Source organism: Mangifera indica, chromosome 14, assembly GCF_011075055.1.
Source record: "Mangifera indica cultivar Alphonso chromosome 14, CATAS_Mindica_2.1, whole genome shotgun sequence".
In the NCBI taxonomy this organism is placed as follows: Eukaryota; Viridiplantae; Streptophyta; class Magnoliopsida; order Sapindales; family Anacardiaceae; genus Mangifera; species Mangifera indica.
This window is the reverse complement of record NC_058150.1, coordinates 620,185-641,870: the sequence shown is the minus strand read 5'-3', so window position 1 is coordinate 641,870 and position 21,686 is coordinate 620,185. Positions and strand designations below refer to the sequence as shown.

At 32.4% G+C, this 21,686-nt stretch overlaps 3 protein-coding genes across 3 annotated transcripts; 2 read left to right on the top strand and 1 right to left on the bottom strand.

Annotated features, from left to right (window-relative positions):
- Window positions 1-3,304: 3,304 nt before the first annotated feature.
- On the top strand, window positions 3,305-4,974 carry LOC123197088 (KIN17-like protein). Its single transcript, XM_044611275.1, has 2 exons — window positions 3,305-3,446; window positions 3,658-4,974. The coding sequence occupies exon 2, from the start codon at window positions 3,716-3,718 to the stop codon at window positions 4,901-4,903; it is 1,188 nt and encodes a 395-aa protein (XP_044467210.1). The 5' UTR covers window positions 3,305-3,446; window positions 3,658-3,715; the 3' UTR covers window positions 4,904-4,974.
- A 991-nt stretch (window positions 4,975-5,965) lies between these two features.
- Window positions 5,966-13,772, top strand: LOC123196357 (nuclear exosome regulator NRDE2). Its single transcript, XM_044610357.1, has 10 exons — window positions 5,966-6,648; window positions 6,843-7,590; window positions 8,397-9,009; window positions 9,210-9,381; window positions 10,057-10,417; window positions 11,260-11,370; window positions 11,456-11,804; window positions 12,133-12,358; window positions 12,559-12,780; window positions 13,206-13,772. Exons 1-10 carry the CDS (start codon window positions 6,161-6,163, stop codon window positions 13,348-13,350), a joined length of 3,435 nt encoding a protein of 1,144 aa, XP_044466292.1. The 5' UTR covers window positions 5,966-6,160; the 3' UTR covers window positions 13,351-13,772.
- Window positions 13,773-18,293: 4,521 nt separating this feature from the next.
- On the bottom strand, window positions 18,294-20,969 carry LOC123196032 (transcription factor MYB52-like). The gene is made up of 3 exons (XM_044609913.1): window positions 20,098-20,969; window positions 19,547-19,966; window positions 18,294-18,825 (listed from the first exon to the last, which is right to left on the bottom strand). Exons 1-3 carry the CDS (start codon window positions 20,210-20,212, stop codon window positions 18,650-18,652), a joined length of 711 nt encoding a protein of 236 aa, XP_044465848.1. The 5' UTR covers window positions 20,213-20,969; the 3' UTR covers window positions 18,294-18,649.
- Between the last annotated feature and the right edge of the window lie 717 nt (window positions 20,970-21,686).

Here is a 21,686-nt window from a genome sequence, read left to right as displayed (position 1 = left end):
TAATACGAGGAGATAATATATAGATACATGATTGATAAAATGAATGTATTCTTTCGTAAAATTCCATTAAAAATATGATAATAAATATAACAACGAGGATATAAATAATCAGATATGTATGGTTTAGAATAATATTCGATTACCTCAATAATTTACTTTCATTATTGGCATTAACATGTTTAGTTAACTAAGTGATAACCAATTTTGTTATTATTAATATGACATAATAATTAAAATAGTAGATTACCGTAATTTTATTATAATTTTATTATTTTTTTATAAAAACACAATAACATTCTATTAAAATAGAAACAAAGTAATTCTAAATGGCTAAACCTCTATTAGGACTATTTTAACCTTTCTCAAATAATTATTATGACAAAAATTCTCCTATTCTAAATTAAAATTACTCTTCCATACTCACATTACCATCAACATTGTCACCACCACCCTTTATGTGACCGACTATTGCCAATAAATTGGTTTTTTGGTGATTTATCTCGTCAAATATGTCATCTCTTATAACTTCGTTATGCTTTATTTGGCCACCATGTCACACAGATAAGAAGTTTGTAGGGGTTTTAGTTGTCAAACCCATGTTGTATAGACTTCGTAGCAATATTTTCGAATGCTTAGGGAGACACTTGGCGACCACTTACGAAGGCACTTAAGTATCCAAAAACTTTTTGTTCAACACATAACTTTCAATTTATTACACGTTTCCCCTTGTCATTTCTTATCCAACCCCTTTCCACCTTTGATTTGCTACATTTTCCTCTATTTTCACGCATTAGTTTTAGTTTTACATATTTACGGGTATTTATTTTATTATTATTAACTAAATATAATTATTATTTATATATATTAATTTAACAAATCACAACACTAACTTATACTAAATAATATTTCAGATGATTTAATTTTAATAATAATTTTTTTTAGTAATAAAAAATTATTTAAACTAAATATGACGGTAATAAAATAGAGTTTAACGAATGTATATATATAATTTAATTATTTTAGTTCATCCGTCGATATATGGGTTAAAGTGCAAGAAATGAAATACGCTTGGTAAAAGTAATGATTTTGGATGTTTTGTCGTTTATTGGTGTGTTTAGCCTTGAGATCAGTGAAATAAGTGTAATTAGTCACATGATCAAAGGGTCACTATCGTTTTGACTCAAATCACGATGCTTTTGTCATTTTATGTGTGGTGGTGGAATTAGAATACGGGCTCTGGTGGGCCTGGCTGAAATGTAAAATTGAAACAAAACATGAAGTCCATGCGGTATTTTCCTCAATATTATGGCCATGACTCATGAGGACTCGATTTGAACTGAAATTTTGAGCCGGAATGCAAGTTTATGTTGAATGAGCTAAGAACTTATTCTTATAAAATAATCTGAATTTAAATTAATTCAAATATTTGAGTTTAAATTATATATAATAGAATTTAAAATTAAATTTAAAGTCGTTCATCAATCTTAAACTAATTGTTTTAAATATAAGTAAATTTTAATCCATAGTTTGTTTGAAATCATTCCAAATTAACTCCACTCTAATGGTGGTTCTATTCTTCAACTACAGCCATTTCCATTGAATTACTCACCAAAACTCAAAATAAGAAATGATCTTTAAATCAACTGGAAAATTATTGAATGGGTCATTTATACTTTCATTATTTTTTACATCTTTAAATACGATAAAAAAATGATGATAATAAACAAACAAAAATTATTTAAAAGGTTGTAAAAGAGTTGATTTTGAGTTTAAATTATTTGATTTTACGTCTCAAACCAAGCTTAAACTCTATGTTTGTTGGCTCAGCAAGTTCATGAACTCATATAATATATCAACCAAACTAGGTTTGTTCTCATTTGGCATAGCATGCCATGCCATGAGTCATGATATTCCAAGACCTATCTCAACACGAAGGTTCAGGATACAATTTATAACTACCTTTATAGATTTTATGGTAAACTAGATAGTGTGTTTTGCAGGTTAGCCCGTCGAAAAGTAATTATATATATTTTAAAAATTTTGCCAACCATGCCAAATCATTAGCCTGGGCAATTCAAGCCAAGGTTTGACTCCATTCGTAGCTGTCAGTGTTGGTCATTTTATTTAGGCCAGAAGACATACTCTCATCTAGAGTCTGCTGCAACCTATCCTCTTATAGGTAATTCTTAAAATTTTAAACTCCCGTATATAAACTATTAAATTAATTTAAAAATCTAAACTCTCATATATAAACTATTAAATTAATAAAAAATAATTAATTTAATAGATAAAATCATCATTTAAATAATAATATATTAAAAATTATAAAATATTATTTATTTTCTATAAGTTTAAAAAACTAACAATTTCTCTCAAAATTAAACTTTAAAACTTACATTTTTCCTTTAAAACTTAGAGTTTTTCTCCCTCTCCTTTTCTGGCATTGGAACCAATCAATTTCTCTCTCCCTCCCATTTTCTAGTGTTTTTCCTCGCTATGAATCATCTTTGTCCTTGGATGAAGATGAATCATTTCTGTTCAATCATCTTTATCACTAGACAAAGACAGTTCATTGTAGGAGGAAGATGTCGAAAAAGGGGAGAAAGAGTGAAGCTAACCAGTTTTGACGTCGGCGAAGGGAGTGAGAAATCCTAGGGAAAAATTGTAAGATTTTAAAGTTTAATTATAAGGAAAATTTGTTAGTTTTCTTAACTTTAGGGGTAAATAGATAATTTTTTATTATTTTAATATATTACTAATTAAATGATGCTTTTACTCTTAAGATTGACTATTTTTGTTAATTTTAATAGTTTATAGGTGAACGTTTGATTTTCGATAGTTAGCAGGTGGAAGATTAAGTTTGTATTAAACCTCAGTGGGAAATAGTCATTTGGCCTTTTATTTATTTATTTATGAATAAATGAGTAATTTTCATCATCTTTCCTCATAGTATCTAATGGTAAGGGCGTATTTGTCTTTACAGACTAAATATCGTCTGAGATAACAAATTTCATCAATGTTTGTTTTTCTAAACCTTAGGCAAAAATGTATAATATTTTATTATTTATAATACATTATTAATTAAATAATTATTTTATTCATAAAGTTAATTATTTTTGTTAATTTTAATAATTTATAAGTGGGTGTTTGAATTTTTGATAGCAGGTGGATGGAAGGTTTGATTGGCTGGAATATGGTGATTTGCCTTTTATTTATTTATTTATTTATGAATAAACGAGTAATTTCCGGTGTTTCCCCGGCGGCGTCTGATGGTAAGGGCGTATTCGTCTTTACACACAGAATATCGTCTAAGATAACAGATTCCATTAACTTCTGTCACAACTTGTATGGGCTTTTTCCTGGCTTTAAACGGTTGGAAGCAGAGCGAAGAAGGACCTGCGAAGAGAAGAAAAGAAGGCGCTGCTCGAAAACAAAACAATTATAAGGTAAAAGAGTAGATTTCTGTTAATATCTGTGAAATTATTGATTCTCGATAGTAGAAATTTCAGTTTTTTGAAGTTTTGAAAACCGAAATTAGGGTTTTATCAGAGTTATTTCTGTGCTTAGTTTTAGAATTTGAAGCTTTACAAGCTGAAATCAGGGTTTTCATACGTTTTAAAATTCAGTTTTTTCACTCTTATATTGATGTGTCTGCAGATATAAAGATAAACCCTCTTTGGTGGCTGTGGTGAGTTTGATTTCGGTGAATTGACTGATGGGGAAGAATGATTTCTTGACACCAAAGGCCATTGCAAATAGGATTAAGGCAAAAGGATTGCAGAAGCTTAGATGGTATTGCCAGATGTGTCAAAAGCAATGCAGAGATGAGAACGGTTTCAAGTGCCACTGCATGAGCGAAAGCCACCAGCGTCAGATGCAAATCTTTGGGCAAAACTCTGATCGTATTGTTGATGGATATTCTGAAGAGTTTGAGGAATCTTTCCTTGAACTCATGAGACGCAGCCATCGTTTTAGTCGTGTGGCTGCAACTGTTGTCTATAATGAGTACATCCATGATAGACATCACGTTCATATGAATTCTACTAAGTGGGCTACTTTGACTGAGTTTGTTAAATATTTGGGACGGACTGGTAAGTGTAAGGTTGAGGAGACTCCTAAAGGGTGGTTCATTACCTATATTGATAGAGATTCCGAGACCCTTTTCAAGGAGAAGATGAAAAATAAAAGAATTAAGTTGGATATGGCTGAAGAAGAGAAGCAAGAGAGGGAGATCAGGAAACAAATTGAGCTTGCTGCGTCTGAGCAATTGGAAGCTACAAAAACTGAATCTAACTTGGCAGATGACCCAGCTAGGGACTTGAACTTGGAGGCTGGAGTTAAGGTAGGCTTTTCACTTGCTTCATCCTCAACGTTGTCGAACAAAGATAACAACACTTCTACTACTACTACTAGTAAATTGGTTTTTGAAGAGGCTGACAATAATAATAAGAGAAAGATTAGCAAAGAAAACAATAAAACTGTTGGAAACTCTGCATTGGAGGAGTTGATGAGAGAGGAAGAGAAGGTCAAGGAGAAGATCAACAGGAAAGATTATTGGTTGTGTGAGGGCATAATTGTCAAGGTTATGAGCAAAGCGCTGGCCGAAAAAGGTTATTATAAGCAAAAGGGTGTTGTGAGGAAGGTGATTGATAAATATGTTGGGGAAATTGAGATGCTTGATAACAAACATGTGCTGAGAGTTGATCAGGATGAGCTGGAGACAGTCATTCCCCAAATTGGGGGTTTGGTGAGGATTGTGAATGGGGCTTATCGCAGTTCAAATGCTAGGTTGCTGGGAGTTGATACTGATCACTTCTGTGCTAAGGTGAAGATAGAGAAGGGTATCTATGATGGGAGAGTACTTAAAGCTATTGACTATGAGGATATATGTAAACTTGCCTAGTCAGTTTTACTTTGATGGAAAAGACTTTACTGGATACTTTGCAATACATTTGAATTTGATGTTGTGTTTCATCTTTTCTTGAGTTGATAATTTTTTTGTGTTATAATCTGTCTTGATTTCTGATTTGCTTCACTATGTGATGCTTTTCAGTTTGTTATCATGTTCTATTGTTTTGTTTGTACGATGAATTAGTTACCGAAGCGCACATAAATTTGCAAGTTTCTCATCTCTGAAATTTCAATTGTAGGTCTGATATATTTAAGATGAAGTGCTTGAGGCTGTAACCAATTTCAGCTAGTTTCTTCCTTTGAATTCAGTTTTTGCAGTTTCTGCAATCTAACTGCAATTCACAGTGAAAACTGGAACCCTTTCCAAATATTAGCCATTTAGCTACTATATAATTTGTGTGTCAGTGTAATGTGTGAGTTGCATGGTCAGGCAAGACTCAGGAAAGTGGCCTTGCTTATTGATATTCTTATGAACAATGTGAAATTTCATGAAGGTGGTTTTGAGAGGTTTGATGATTTTCTTTGAGATTTTTAGTTCTTGATGGTTGAGGTCTGCAAGCGTTCAATGCATGTAACTACTCTTGTTAACTTTACTCCATTGATTCTAAGTTACTCCTGAAGGTAGGGAAGTGTCTAGATATGCTTGGGAGGGAGTAGGGTTGAGCTCAGTGTTTGGCTCAACTCAAATTGAATTCAAATTGAAATTTTAGTTTAACGGTTTTGCTTGAATTTTTTTTAAACAATATCGTTTATCCCGTTGATGATATCAATAATCTTTCGACAGTATCTAATTGTAATCTTGATTGAGCTCTAGTTTTAATTGATCATTATAGGTTTGAGCAATTATATATTTGGATTCAATTCAACTTTAACCTTATTTGAAATGATAACATGTAATAAGTCATGAGCACGATGCACTAGTCTTAAGCAAATATATGGAGTCTTGCTAAACTAGCGGACCAATTTGACACAGACTAATCTGGCCAATCTAGTCCAGTTTCAAAACACAACTTCCCAATTCAATATCTAAATTTTAAAATCTTTTAATACTAACATTTTTTGATTAAAAATGTTGAGTCACCACTACATGGTCCAAGAATTCTCATTGACATCCTCAGTTTGGGGAGGTAAAAATTTCTTAAAATACAGAGGGTATTTTGATAGTTTGTTGAACACGGGGCGAGTTTAAAGCGGCGAGTTAGTCTTCGACCATCTCCATTTTCCAGAGATTTTGATTTGAAACTTGGGAATGGCAGAGCAAGAGAAAGCAGAAGAAGAACGAGAGATTCCCAGGCCCTCTCCTTTCCCTCTCTTTCCTACAACTTCTTCTACTACATATTCTTCCGTCTCTCATCCTTTCAACAACACTCAAAACGACGACGTAGCTCCTCAATGGCTCTGCAACGCCAGTTTCAACACCGACCTCTCGGTCATAAACGACGCCGTACGCATTTCCGAGTCGGCCTACGATGATGAGAACGATGATAGAGACGAAGACGTTCTACGTCCACCGCAATCGCAGTCGCCGTCGTATGAATTGCTTGAGGAAGAAGAGACAGAGTCTGACAGGGAGAGTTCGAGGAAGAAGAAGAAGAGGAAGGAGCGAAAGAAGAAGAGAAAGAGATCAAAAGAGAAAGGAGGAGGAGATTTTGATTCCTACGTGTCGGCGAAATCGAAAGATTATTACTTCGATTCTCATGGAGATCGCGATAATTTGGTCTATGGTCGTATTTACAGGTATTTACAGATAATTTGTGTGAATTTCTTGTAGGAAAAAGTCTTTATTTTTTAAACTCCCACTTTTACACTTGAATTTATTAATTGATGTCCCAGAGAGCTCTTTTAAGTGCTTTTGTAGAGAGCACTTGGAGGTTATTGCTAAGCATTTGGTTCTTTAGTTTTTTATAATCTGGTATGATGTTATATTGTAGGATGGATGTACCACGCTATAAGCTTCATAATCCAGGGAAATTGTCTGGTTCAGAAGGATTTTACCGGCATAAGAGGGGATTTGTATTGGATGGAGATTACGATATTGATGAAATGGATGGTCAAGTAAAATCTGGTGGTCGTTATTGGTCTGCAAAATATTCAGCTCTAGAACGGAATAAGAACCTTAAGCGTATTCGGGTTGTTGCTGACAAGAAGTCTGTTGATACAGTTGCCGATGATTTTATCCCTTTAATAGAAATTGAAGTATCTCATGAAGGTTCAGGTGCAGACAGTTCAATTCTTGAAGAATCTTGGGAAGATGAAGTGCTACGTAAAACTAGAGAGTTTAATAAATTGACAAGAGAGCATCCCTATGATGAAAAAGGTTGGTTAGCCTTTGCTGATTTCCAAGATACAGTTGCAAGTAAACAACCACGAAAAGGTGCTCGTTTACAGATACTTGAAAAGAAGATAAGCATATTGGAGAAGGCAGTGGAGCTTAACCCAGATAACGAAGAACTGCTGCTTTCTCTCATGAAATCATATCAGGGAAGAGACAACACTGATGTATTAATTGGTAGATGGGAGAAGGTACTTATGCAGCATTCAGGGAATTACAAGTTGTGGAGAGAGTTTTTACATGTTGTTCAGGGGGAATTTTCCAGATTTAAGGTTTCAGACATGAGAAGGATGTATGCTCATGCAATCCAGGCTATATCTGCTGCATGCAGCAAGCAGTTTAGGCAGGTTCTTAAGTTAATATGTTAAAAAAATTTCTTGTACTTTTTATTGAATATTTGTAGTTTTCTGAACCTAACTTTTCATTGCATCCTGATATCAATGTTTGAAAATCAGAGACAATAACTAATTTTTGAGCACGCCTTGAATTAATAGTTTTGTAGTGCTAGATTTTCCATTACTGGATCAAGTGTAATATTGATGCAAAGGATTCTTCAGGGATGTGATAGACTGGTTAGATAAGATATATAGAATTTTTTCATTATAATGATTTGTTTTTATTTAAAGTAGAAGCAGTTCCTGCATTACAAGGAACGCCTTTATTGCTAAAATAGCTGCTTGGGCTTTTAAATTTCCTCAGGAACTTCAGGATTAGCTTCAATTCCAACTCCTCTGTTTAAAATTCTTGAATAAAATTTCTCCCTGCTTCACCAGTTATACCGCATCTATCCCAACTTGTTTGTGCTTGTGTGACATCTGAGTTCTATCTTTCAACTTGTTTAACTTTAGTTGGATCAAGTAATTGAATGTTGTTTCTTGATCAAAGCAATTATATGTTGTTGATTATGAAGATTTTATGATTTTCTTTTTATTTCAATGTTTCGATAGACTTGTATAGATATCATGTATTTTTTACCTTGCTTTTAGATTGAATTTCTTTCATATTATAAGCTCGATATCTTTGTAACATATATGTTTTGGATAGTGTCCTTTTTCCCAGTATTTTGAACCTTGAACTCAAAAGGTTTGAAAAACTTTTCAAGACATGATAAGTTTTCCCATGTTGGTATCTGATCCATTGTCTTTTGATGCAGGTTCAACAAGTTGTCAAACCTTCTTCTTCAGACCCTGCTATTGTTCAACTAGAACTTAGTCTGGTTGATATATTTCTCAGCCTTTGCAGGTTGGAGTGGCAGGCTGGTTATCAAGAGTTGGCCACTGCTTTATTTCAGGCTGAAATTGAATTTAGTTTGTTTTGCCCTTCTTTACTCCTAACCGAGCAGAGTAAACACAGATTATTTGAGCACTTTTGGAACAGTGATGGTGCAAGAGTTGGGGAAGAAGGGGCTCTCAGTTGGTCTATATGGTTGGAAAAAGAGGAAGAAAATAGACAAAGGGTTATGACGGAGGAAACTTCACAAGATGATGATCAAGGCGGTTGGACTGGTTGGTCAGAACCAGTATCCAAACAGAAGGAAAGTTGTAATCCAGAAGATGATAAAGTGGCTGCTGAGGAGATTGAAGAAGAAGTTGATGATGAAGGCATAAAGCAGGAAGATGATACTGAAGCTTTGCTAAAACTTTTAGGCATTGATGTTGATGCTGGGGCCAATGCTGAGGTTAAAGACACATCAACATGGACTAGATGGGCTGAAGAAGAGTCATTAAGAGATTGCAATCAGTGGATGCCTGTTCGTACAAAAGATGGTCTGTCTCTACATCCCTACTCTTCTCTCTCAACATGTCTGGGTTTCATGTACCATCATACAAGTCTAATATAGATAAATATTGGAGACAGACAAGTATAGTTATTGTTATTCATCTGTGCATGTCTACTTTAATTAAGGAAAAGTTAAAATTACATCTTTGCCCCACACATATAGTTAACTGAATGTTCTGTGAAACAGCTAGGATTTCTCGTGGTGATGGAATGCCAGATGGAGAAGTAGATGAACAACTTTTGAAAGTAATAATGTATGAAGATGTCAGGGAATATCTGTTTTCATTAAGCTCAGAAGAGGCTCGCTTATCTCTTGTAACCAAATTTATCGATTTCTTTGGTGGGAAAATATCACAGTGGTAAGTTAATTATTATAGTTATGAAGCCTTATCTATTTTGTTTCTCTTCTAGAACACAAAGTTTCTATCTTTTCTTTCTCTTTGAAAATTGAATAATTCCAGAAGTTTTAGTGGCTCAATTTATGAATTGCCCCAGTTCTTATAAAATTCTAAGGGTTTGGACCATATTTACTTTCTCTTTGGGCATGAGCTACACTAGTCTTGTTTAAGAAGACTAAAACATGATTTTTAAACCTTATGAGAGGGTGGAACGTTTAGTCAGTGGCAAGGACATTACAGGAAACAATTAGATTTTGTTTTTCCCTTTGTCTAGTTATGGTTCATTGGTGAAATCAAATTTCAAACAGGCTTCATTGCTTGAGTTGGAGAATTTAGGATGCCTACGGGCTGATCTTAATATTTTAGAATGGACAGAAGAATAGTTAAGAACTCTGTTTCCGGATGTAAACACAAGGCAATAAAGGCATTATACTTGTATGACTGTCAATTCAGGAGCATGCTTTATATGGTAATAAATTTGTGTACTAGTGATTCACATGTTATAGTCTGCATCTCTTAGGCTTTATAGATTTTTAAACACTGACCCAAACTAGCTATATCTGTGTCTTGTTTATAACTTTCAGTCTCGAATTTTTAATTTTGTACATATTTGTGTTTTTGTCCCCTTTCTTCCAGGATTTGCACAAACAGTTCAAGCTGGAATGAAAATCTCCTTACCTTAGAGGCATTGCCAGATTTCTTGTCAGAAAATTTACAAAAGGTTGATGATGTTCTAACCCAGACAGAGAACCATTCAAATGGTCTTACCATGGATATCCTTATGGGAAGCACCATTGACATATCTAGGAAGACTGAGATGATGAAATTTCTTCGTAATGCTATCTTGCTTTGTTTAACTGCCTTTCCACGTAATTATATCCTGGAAGAAGCTGCTCTTGTTGCTGAAGAGCTTTCTTCAACAATAATGAATTCTTGTGGCAGTTCTGTTACTCCATGCCGAGCATTGGCAAAGGGACTCTTAAAAAGTGATCGGCAGGTAGTCTTTTTGCAAATTAAATGATTAAAGGCAATTGTGCTGATTAAATCTAATTTGATTATGATATTCTTCTTTGCTATTTTACCATTTAAGGTGTGTGTGCTAAGGACTATCCACATTTGATAAGAATGCTAGGATGATATGCAATGTGATGTTTTATATTCTTCCAATTTAGTTCTTTAGTACTGTCTTCGAATTTGTTTAGGAGTAAATTTGATGGGAGAATGATTAGATCACAGGAACTCAAAGAGGATTTATTAATGTATATCCTCGATATGTTAAAAGCTTTTTGGCTATTTCCTTTTTCAGTGCTGTCATATCTAAGTTAAGTGATAGTTTATGTTTAATGTTGTTGTCCAAGCATTTTGTCAATAGAGAGAATAATTTAAGCTATTAATTTATGTAGTGATAATATATGTTCTATGTGCCTTAATAGAGCAATTAAGGTGGGGTCCTGGTGTGATGGTTGTTTATATTCACTTTTGTGCCTCACTTTTGGCACTTAGTAGGAGTGAGGGACCAGGCTTATAATTTCACATGCTTGTCTAGAAGACCAACCCATTTAGATACTCTAGAAGGCAATCTTATTGATATGTAGAGAATTCCCATTTTCTTGATCTAGTGGAAAGTCAGTGTAAGGATTCTGAATTGAAGGTGCAGTTTCAAAAGATTGGACCATTTAGATGCTTTAAAAGGAAACCTTATTGTTATCCATTGCTATGTAGAATATTATTTGGTTCAGTTGTTGGAATTAAAATGTAATTTCAATTTTCCTTGCACTTTCATTCCTAGTTTCACAATTCTTGGGGTCTTAATTTACATTATTTATTTATTTTCTAAAGGATATATTGCTTTGTGGAGTTTATGCACGGAGGGAGGCTTTCTTCGGAAATATTGATCATGCAAGAAGAGTATTTGACATGGCATTGTCATCCATTGATGGGCTTCCATCGGTAAAATCTAATGTTATTGAAACTTTTTGCATAAGCTTTTCTAGTGTCAACCTACTATTGTATTAACTCTTTATCTAATGAATAGGATGTACGGTCAAATGCTCCCCTTTTATATTTATGGTATGCTGAGGTGGAACTTGCTAATAATCCTGGTGATCCTGACTCGTCATTTCGTGCAATACATATACTATCTTGCTTAGGAAGTGGTTTAGCATACAGTTCATTTAAAAGTCGACCATCAAGTTTACAACTACTGAGAGCACACCAGGGATATATGGAAAGAATAAAAGCAGTACGATCAGGTTGGGTACGTGGTGCTGTAAATGATCAATCTATCGCGCTCATCTGTTCAGCGGCTTTGTTTGAAGAGTTAACCAATGGATTCGCTGTGGGTGTTGACATTTTACATCAGGCCTTTACCATGGTTCTTCCAGGTTATATAGCTTTCTGTTCTTGTTCTAGTTTCATTATTTTTCTTGGATATTTTAATGCTCCTATGTCTCTCTTTTAGATTTAAATAATGCATCATTTCTTTCGATAAATGAAAGGTTTTGCATCATTTCTGCTGATTGTATGGTACAATTTTGCTGTTATCCTGCACAATTGCTTAGAGTTTGCATGATAGTATCAATACTATGATGGTACATTAAATCTATTCTTGTTTTCATATGGACTAAATTCTACCTTAATTTATGTCTTTTATTAGTAGAATAGTTTCACAGCTTTATTCTTTAAGGATATCGTGAAATTTTTAACCTGCAGAAAGGAGAAGCAACAGTTATCAACTTGAATATTTGTTTAACTTTAATGTGAGAATGCTTTGGAGACATCATAAGCAATCTGGTATATCCAAAGTTTGGGAGTCAATCTTGCACGGACTCCAGTTATATCCTTTCAGTCCAGATCTTCTTAGTACTTTGGTGGAGATCAGCAATCTTTATACCACACCCAACAAGCTGCGTTGGATCTTTGATACCCATTGTCACAAGTAAGATCGTCAATCTATGGGGTGGATTAGTGGCTTATTACCTTTAATAGAGATCCATTTCTAACATGTACTTCTTGTTTTCAATCAAGTAATTGTCTTGAAATGCTGTGTCATGAAAATAGTTCTATATTCTTTCAGTATGACTTCATCTGTATAAATATTATTTTGCATTGATAATCTTATGCTCAAATATTGTTCAGGCATCCATCTGTAGTTGTTTGGATTTTTGCATTGGCATTTGAGATGAACAGAGGAGGCACACAACACAGAATCCGTGGATTGTTTGAAAGGGCACTAGCAGATGAGAAAGTGCAGTGTTCCGTGGTACTCTGGCGCTGGTATATTGCATATGAGGTTCATGTTGTATGCAATCTGTCTGCAGCTAGACGAATCTTTTTCCGAGCTATTCATGCCTGCCCATGGTATGAACTTCCTACCTTGATGAGGTTTTGAGCAAGAAAGAAATTATTTAGTTTTCAAAACCTGTGAATTCTGCTTCATTCTTATCTTTATTTATTGATTAATCTTCATCATTGACATTGTTCTCAGTTTCCCTAAAGCATCATTGTTTCATTATTATCATTCTGTCTCCCTTCTTTCTTTCACACTTTTAGTTCTTATGTTTTGACGCTGTTGTTTGTTGGGTAGTTTTGAAACTTAATTTTTCCATGGAATACATTGAAATGTATTTTACCTGCATGCTTGGATTGCTAGGCTGATTATAAGTTAGATGAAACTAGCAAAAGCGCATGACTCTGTACACCACACCACCGTGGTGGCCTTTTCAAACTTGAGATGCATGTTGCTTTTCTGTTGTTTGAACCCTTACGATCTTTTTCTTTTTAAGGTCAAAAAAGCTGTGGCTCGATGGTTTTTTCAAACTGAACTCCATCTTAACTGCAAAAGAGCTCTCAGATCTCCAAGAAGTAATGCGGGATAAGGAATTGAATTTGAGGACTGATGTATATGAAATTCTTTTGCAAGATGCTTAGAAGAGATCCTCCATGGGTCAAAGGTGGATGTTTCTTCTGTTGTACTTTCAGAGAAGCTTCAGGTTCAGATTACAGCACTAAATGTAACAATGACCTCCTAAAGTCGATAAAAGTACAATAAAAACTCCTCACATTGTTATGGATAACATGAAGTTGCCTGTCTGTTCACTATGTTTAATGGCGCCCTCACAATAGGTACACCGTTTTTTTGCAGCAAGATCTCTGTATGTTCCTAAATTGAAGCTCTTTCTGTTGTTTGCCTGGTCGCGAGATAGTTTCTGTAAAGTTATAAAAGTTGTCTAGAGATTTGGCTTTAGCATATGGACATGCTGAAATTATTAAGTTGATTTGTGACTGAATTATCCCAATACCTGAACCACTTTGATACCATATTGAAATTGAAACGATGAAATTTGTGATTGTGTCATGGATTAGATGGGAATTATCATTGGAGTTTTAACAGACGTTATGATACAATGCCTCAAAGAAATTTTCGGGCTCTAATTGTTTATTATAGTAATATTATACATATAAATGAATGAGTAATAACAGTTTATATGTGATATAATTAAATGGTATAATTGTTCATCTTATTTTTTATTTAAAATCATATAACCGTTTAATGTCATATCGGCATAATAATACTCATTAGTACCTATCCGATAGTTTATGAAGTATTATTATAGATACTACATTGTGTAATCATACAAACAATGATCCAACATGGTCAAGTCTCCCTTCAAGCACAGAAAATGATACAAAAAGTTGAATTGAGACAGCCAATGTCACAGCCAGTTTGTTTCTTGCTAAGCAACTGCTTGAATTTGGCTTTGTATTTTGGAAAGGAGAAGGAGCGGTCTCATTTCGGGTTGGGCTTGTAGTTGTTTTAACGTTCTCTGTCGCTGGTGTTGTTGGGCTTGGACCTTTATTAGTTGGGCTTAATGGGTTAAGTTTTGTTGGTGTTGTTTAGGCTTATGCTGGGATTCGAGTTGAGTTTTAAATCCACCACCAAGTGCAACACAAGAGAGTAACAATCTTCTTGGCCATAACCAAATACAGTCTATTTGATTGGGGTTTCCATATTTAGATCTAATGACTTAATTACACACCGGGTTTGGTTTTTATTTTTATTAGTAGCCAAAATAATTTTTTCTGTTGAAGACTATACATAAACACTTATATCAAGCACAATCTCGAAACGATTTTTTTTTTTTGAACTCAAATAGTTAATATGAAAATATGTATTAATGTGAAGTGCACTTAATTGTAGATCTATTTGGTGCAAGAGAATAATGAAAGCAAAAAAATGTTTCTAAAGTGGTCCGGTTCATATTTGAGAATTTACGTTGACTGTTATATTATAGAGTTTCTTGATACAAAATTAATAGAATAATCATTTTTGTTTTGAAATTATTGTCTTATTATCCTTGTAATATTTTTACTTATTGAACAAGTTTTACTCTTCATACTATTTATGGTTGAAAGAGATTTTGACCATATTCTAAATTGAGTCACATGTAAATAATATGATTAATCGTCTCTTTAAAGTAGTTTCAATAAATTTGACTAAAGAAAAGTTTCGACTATAAAAACAAAATATTTTTTATTTAAAACCTTTCTTTAGAGACAATAAAAATTCTTGTAAGCATGTTATTAATATGATTTATTTTTCACATCCTAAATACTTTAGATGCTAATTAGTAGGGCCTAAGCCTTGACTTAAAATTACAGTCTTATCCACTGGTGATAATTATTATTTTGTTAATAATAATAATAAATCCATTTAACTTAAATTGCATGCCTTAAACAAGTTAATAATGCATTAATTTCGATAACAAAATTCTAAGTAATCAAATCTTAAGATTATTCAAAGAAAGAAACTAGAACAATCTGGTTTAGAAATTTCAATTTTGATTTGCTTCTTTTTATGATATTGATATTCACCGTAAAAAAATTAGTTAATGTGTAGAATCTTCAACATGGAAATAAAGGGCTTAGGTTCAATTCTACACACATTAATGTCTTTTGATATGTTCTCTCAGGGTTTATTGAGTTGGCGGTTATGTTTCACCAAGTGGGGTATAACAACTATTATTATATGGAATTTCAAGTATGAAATAAGAGAATTTAGGTTCGACTCTAAGTATGGATTTGAGTTGAGTAAACTCGAGAGCTCAATTGTTAACTTGACTCAAATGAGATTGCATCAAACTCTAATTAAATGAGCTTAAGCCTAGAGGATTTTATACCATCAAACTTAAGCTTGGAGAGTTCTCAACTTGCCAAACTCATGAACTTTAAAAGGTTTGATTCAAATCGGTTAAAATGATTTCGTTTTAACCAATACACATCAAAATAATATTATCTTGGTTGATTTTATTTTGGTTGCAGTACCTAGTCGAGCTTTAGTTGAACTCAGTTGTAACTAAACTTGAGTTTAACTCCTTTCAAGCTAAGCTAAGTTCAAACTAATTTGAGGGGAATTTGACTCTTTCAAGCCAAGTCAAATTAAAATTGCTCCTAGCTTAAGTTTGATTTAATTCGAATTCACACATATTTGACTTCACACTCTTACAAGTGGATTTGATACACACACTAATATCTTATAATATGTTCGTATTGGAATAAGAGACTCTGACAGTGTTGATCGAAGTTACTCATGGAGGGAAAAAAAAAGTTAGATATTTGAATAGCCATGTAATGAAGCAGAGAGACTTCAATTATATATAACAAAAATCTTTCTTTGCTTTAAGGTTCATAAACTCAATATGGGAATTACGAAAATGAAGTTGAAAATGAAGGAAAACAAACTAACTTGGATTTCTCTTCAAATAAAGTATGGATGTATCTAGACAGACAATTACATTACATGTATATATCACCATCACATACATATTTCTGACTAGTTTCTTCTATAATTAATATGACTTTATTATTAATTTGTCCATGTGTGACCATATCTCTATCAATGAAATTTCTATCATGCTTACAGTTTTTTTTTTTCCGAACAAAGAAAGATTAATTTGAAACCTTATACATATATTTTATACGTTTAAATTTACCTTTAATTATATTAGATTAATATTATATATACAAATGAATCTTATTAACTTATCCATGTAAACTGACATGACAATATATGCCTAAATAATATGATTTTTTTTTTCTTTTACTTCAAAATCATTCAATTATATATTGTCACATTAGTTTTTATGAATAAATTAATAAAAATTTGGTTTTATATATAATTTTATTTATAATAACATAAGATTCAACATGTGGTTATTAATTATATACATTAAAGATTTATTGTTTGAGCAGGTGTATAATATCATTAGACGATCATTAATGAGATAAATAATATTAATAAAAGAACAACAATATTACTAATAGAATAAATAATATCATTGGATAGACAATTTAGTCAATCTCTAGTCAAGTTATCGAGTTGTTAAGCTCTAACTTGAGATTGATGTGTTTAATTCGAGATATAGATTTAACCTAACTTCTAATCGTTTGTACATATAATATTAATATTAATAAATTGCGTGATCAATTAAGCAAAGCAATTAGTAAATAATATAAAGAATTAAATTGGAGCGTGACAAATGCATTTGGTAGTTATAAGTCCTGTCAAGATCATGCTTAAATTCATTATCATAAAATACGTCACACTAAAAGACTATCTTAGATTTCATTATTAATATTCTTGTTGGAGGCTAAACTTGTGCATTTTGCTAATGGCTTTGAATGCTCAACAATTATTTCTTAATTTGACGCATTTTCATTGAGGATAATCTGCCAAAATTAGGGGTTTCATATGAGTTGAGGTGGTTCGAATAAACTGATTTTGGGTTGAAGTTTTAACATTGTTCATCACATCGATAACTTTATTATCCTATTGTATTTTAACCAAAATAAGCTTTCGTTTAAATTGGATATTATGATATAATATGATACAATCTCAAACTAACCCAAATAGTGATATAATATAAACTTATAATTAAGAATTAAAATGTGTATACAAATGTTACATGCCCAACAAGATGCAATTTTATCTACTCATCTATTTATCAACTAATGTTATTTATTTTAAATCTAATTCAAAATAAATCAATCATACGATGATACGTTAATGTATTTATACTCATTAATATTATAAGTTTCAAAAGTAACTAGATACATGATATATGCAAGCTAATGAATATTGATTTTCAGGGGAATTAGTTAACAAACTTGCATGAAAACAGAAAAGTAATTGCTTTATAAGCAAATCTATAAAAGACATTAATGAATGTATCATCATGTTATCGAAATTACTCTCTCTCATTCAAAACTACATAATTACATAACGAGACTTCAATGTTTGTAATTGTATTTGTATTTATTATTAATACATGAAGTATCATTGAGATATATATATTAATAAAACTATATGCATTAACCATGAATATTAATTATGTACTAACTTGAATGATTTTAAATTATGAGTAAAATAACACTGAATTATATGATAACACATCATCGTTTATTAATAAATTAATACCCATTTATAGTACACATAATCTTAACAACACTTAAAAGTATCGAACATTTTTTCTTCTAATAAAGAGACCTAATTTTATTTTTCTTTTAAAAAAACCAAATTTTCAATTTTTTTTTATAAAAAAATTTTCACTATTTGCTATTAAAGATACTAGACAAAATACAATTAAAATTGTTTGTGTTATTTTGGAAGCAAAATTATAGCTTGATACATACATTCAGCAGAAAATAATAAAATTTTAATTCTAAGAAAATTTGGAAATTCGACCACTTCAGTTGAGAAAAAAATGAGATTTCTTGTAAATCCTATAAAATATGCATGAACATTTATGTAGAGGAAGGATTATTTCAGGAGACAACGTAACAAAGAGATGAATTTATCATGCTTGAACAACTGAAAAAAAATAAAAACTTGAATCGTCAGCTTGAAATTCATTTAGCTGAAAAACTTCGATTTTACAATTCAACACAACACAACACAACTACTTCTTCTTCTTCTTCTTCTTCTTCTTCTTTCTTCTTATATAATATTATATAATATATAAAATATATCTTCATCATCTTCTGGATTAAATATTGTTCCTCTGTCATATTCTCATAACTAATTGAATTGAACTTCATTTCTTAGTTAGTTATAATATATTTACTTCATACGTACGTGTCTGTAACTAAGTTGTTCTCTTTTCCAGTAGCTTGTCTTGTCATCTTCTTCTTCTTCTTCAAATTCATCATCTACCTTAGCTATTGTCAACATTTAATCTCCTCCTACTGATAAGAAGTCGATAAATTGTGCCCTTGTTTTCTGCTGCTCCGTCGCTTCTTGATCCACTTCCTCATCGTCCCTTCGCGCATTATCTATCACCTCACTCTTGGTTGAATCTGTATTCACTTGAAGAAAATCGTAAAACTCCACCCGCTGGTTCTTGTTATCTGCAACAAATTCAATCATGTTTCATCGGTTATGCTTCTTTTTCACAAATATTATTTGAGTAATACTATATTTGGAGGTGAATTCGATCTTAGTTGACTTGGATTAAACAAACAAAATGAAGTTTTCGTTCAAATAAATTGACTTGAAATCAACTTGTTTCTTCATTTAGTGAAATTGTTTATCTCACCAGCTATACTATTTACTTATTCAACAATATTGTTTATCCCACCAAAGGTATTGTGCATTAGTTCAAACAAACTTGAATTGAGATTAAGTTAGGTATTATGACTTTGATTTAAGCTCGAGCAAGTCTCAAGCTCGGCTCATATTGAATCCACCTTTAATTATATCTGTACAAACAATGTTAGAAACGAGATCAACTCGTTTTTTCATCCGGTGATACTATTTATCTTATTGATTAGTTACACTGTTTATCCAATAATATTGTTTATTTTGTAGATGATATTGTGCACTAACTCAAATGAATTTAAGTTGGGTATTATGGTTCGATTTGAGTTTTTAGTTCGAATCAAATCCATTCATTACCAATATCCATACAAACATGGTCATAAATCATAATATGATTATATATTATTTTACCCTTAATTTAAAATTATCACATTTATTACTATTGCTATCCAAGAAAGAATTATTAATATTTGATTCATCGTGTATGTCCTCGTAAAACTAATTTCTTTAATGGTGATTTTGATTATGTACCTTGATTCATGGTGATACAATGGCTTGTATTTTCGGCTTCCACTTCTTTGAAAACCTGCACCGGATAACACTGATGAAGAAGATGGTTATGATTCTGAGCAAAACTGTAGAGATTTTTCTGGCAATAGGCGGAGAAGATTTCTGGATTTGAAGGCGATTTCTGCTCATTATTCAGGAGATTTTGAGCCGCTCTTCTGGCGTAAAGTCTTGATCTTTCTCTGCATCTTCGAGCCATGATGACATGCCAATGATTCTTCACTGCATTATCAGTTCGTCCGGGGAACAATCTGGCGATCACTGCCCATCGATTTCCATGGATCCGATGAGATGCTAAAAGCCGCTCCTCTTCTTCTTCTGTGAAAGGGCTTCTGTTGATTCTGGGATCCAGTTGATTGAACCATCTTAACCTACAACTTTTCCCTGATAAGATAATCACAAAATATTAATAAATAAATTAAAATTTTAATTTTTTTGAATTAATTATGATTATTTTGCATGCATACTGTAATTAACTTGATTTTGAATCAAACCCTAGTAGATATGAATCAAACCTGATCTGCCTTGAAGTTTTTCAGCTATGGCGTTCCAGTTATGCGGGCCGTAACGTTCCACCAACTCTCTGAGTTTTTCATCTTCTGCCGGCCTCCAATGTCCTCTGGTGCACATGATATGTGATCTCACACAAGTAGAAAACCCTAATTCAAGTCCTCTGATTCTTTCACTATAGAGCTTCCTGTGCAGTCTTCCGATGAAGAAGACGATCGAACTTAAAGATAGCTAGATTAAAATTAACTCTATGTATGTATGTATGTATATATGCTGAACAATTCTCCGTCGAACTCTCAAAGAACCGAAACCAGCAAGATCGTTACAAGAGAAGTTTAAGATGTATAGTAAGCAACCTTCAAAGAAGCTGATCTCGAAATACGATGTATGTATGTATGTATGTTTAAGAGTTTTCGATCAAAACTCGAAGAATAGAAAGAGCAGGAAGAGCCTCAGGAAGAGAGAAACAAAAGACCTTCAAAGAAGCCGATCCCGAAAGATGATATATGCATGTATATCCAACAGTTCTTCGATCAAAACTCGAAAAATAGAAAGAGCAGGAAGAGAAAAACAGAAGACCTTCAAAGAAGCTAATTTCAAAAGAAGATGAATATATGTATGGATGTAAATATATGTGTGTTTGTATGTTTGTTCGACCGTTTTCGATGAAAACCGGAAGAACAGAAACAGCAGGAAGAGAGCAACAAAAGGGTAGGTGGGGTTTGAGGAAAGAAGAAGATTATATATATATAAAAAGAGAGGAGAAGAAGAAGAAGATGGCGGTAGGCAGACAAGTAAAGTGAAATTGATCAGAGAGAGAGATAGATTTTGAAGATATAAAGATAGGCAATTGAAATCCGTTAGAAAGTGGGGAGAGTTAGGAGGATTGATTGATGCAAATGTATAGACCAACAGAGGATTAAAAATGTAGCAATAAAATTATCAGCACTCAGTTTTAGTACCCAAAAATATCTAATCATATCATATATCATCAAAATATCTAATTAAGTATTCAAAACTAAGAGTTTATAGTTTTATTATTAATAATATTTAAAATCAATCAATCATATAATATTCAAGTATTTATTGGTATTTAAATTGAATATATATATATATATATATATATATATATATATATATTTATTTATTTATTGTTAAAAATTATAAGGAATTAAAGCTATCAAAATGTATTAATAAGATGAGATGGATGGATGGATGGAGAAAGAGAGGAAGGTTGCTTGATAGGGTGAATTTTGTTCTGCTTTCAACATCCATATTTGCTAGTTTCTAACCTACTTATAACCCACCTTATTTCATATCATATACTATGCCTTACCTTACAATTTTTTCCTTTTTTTTTTCCTTTTCTCTTTATTATAATTAATTAAGTATAATCTAAGTTGAATTTGATATATAATTGCTCAAAAAAAAAAGTGAAAATTTTTAACATCTTAGAAATGAAAATGTTAAAGATATATATGTACACACTCATGCATGCATGTGTTGTACTTAAGAGCCAAAAAAAATTATGCTAATTCTACTCTAATAGGGAAATTCCTCTCAAAGTAGGGTTTCAAATAATGTTATAATTTTC

What these genes read in the sequence shown, in the direction of transcription:
- LOC123196032 (XM_044609913.1), bottom strand. Translation starts at nt 20,212, where the DNA reads ATGTGCACCAGAGGACATTGGAGGCCGGCAGAAGATGAAAAACTCAGA. An exon ending in AAAACTTCAAGGCAGATCAG is followed by an intron (nt 19,967 to 20,097) that starts GTTTGATTCATA and finishes TTATCTTATCAG; the next exon opens with GGAAAAGTTGTAGGTTAAGA. An exon ending in TTGTATCACCATGAATCAAG is followed by an intron (nt 18,826 to 19,546) that starts GTACATAATCAA and finishes AATTTGTTGCAG; the next exon opens with ATAACAAGAACCAGCGGGTG.
- LOC123197088 (XM_044611275.1), top strand. Translation starts at nt 3,716, where the DNA reads ATGGGGAAGAATGATTTCTTGACACCAAAGGCCATTGCAAATAGGATT.
- LOC123196357 (XM_044610357.1), top strand. Translation starts at nt 6,161, where the DNA reads ATGGCAGAGCAAGAGAAAGCAGAAGAAGAACGAGAGATTCCCAGGCCC. An exon ending in GTCTATGGTCGTATTTACAG is followed by an intron (nt 6,649 to 6,842) that starts GTATTTACAGAT and finishes GTTATATTGTAG; the next exon opens with GATGGATGTACCACGCTATA. An exon ending in CTTTACCATGGTTCTTCCAG is followed by an intron (nt 11,805 to 12,132) that starts GTTATATAGCTT and finishes TTTAACCTGCAG; the next exon opens with AAAGGAGAAGCAACAGTTAT.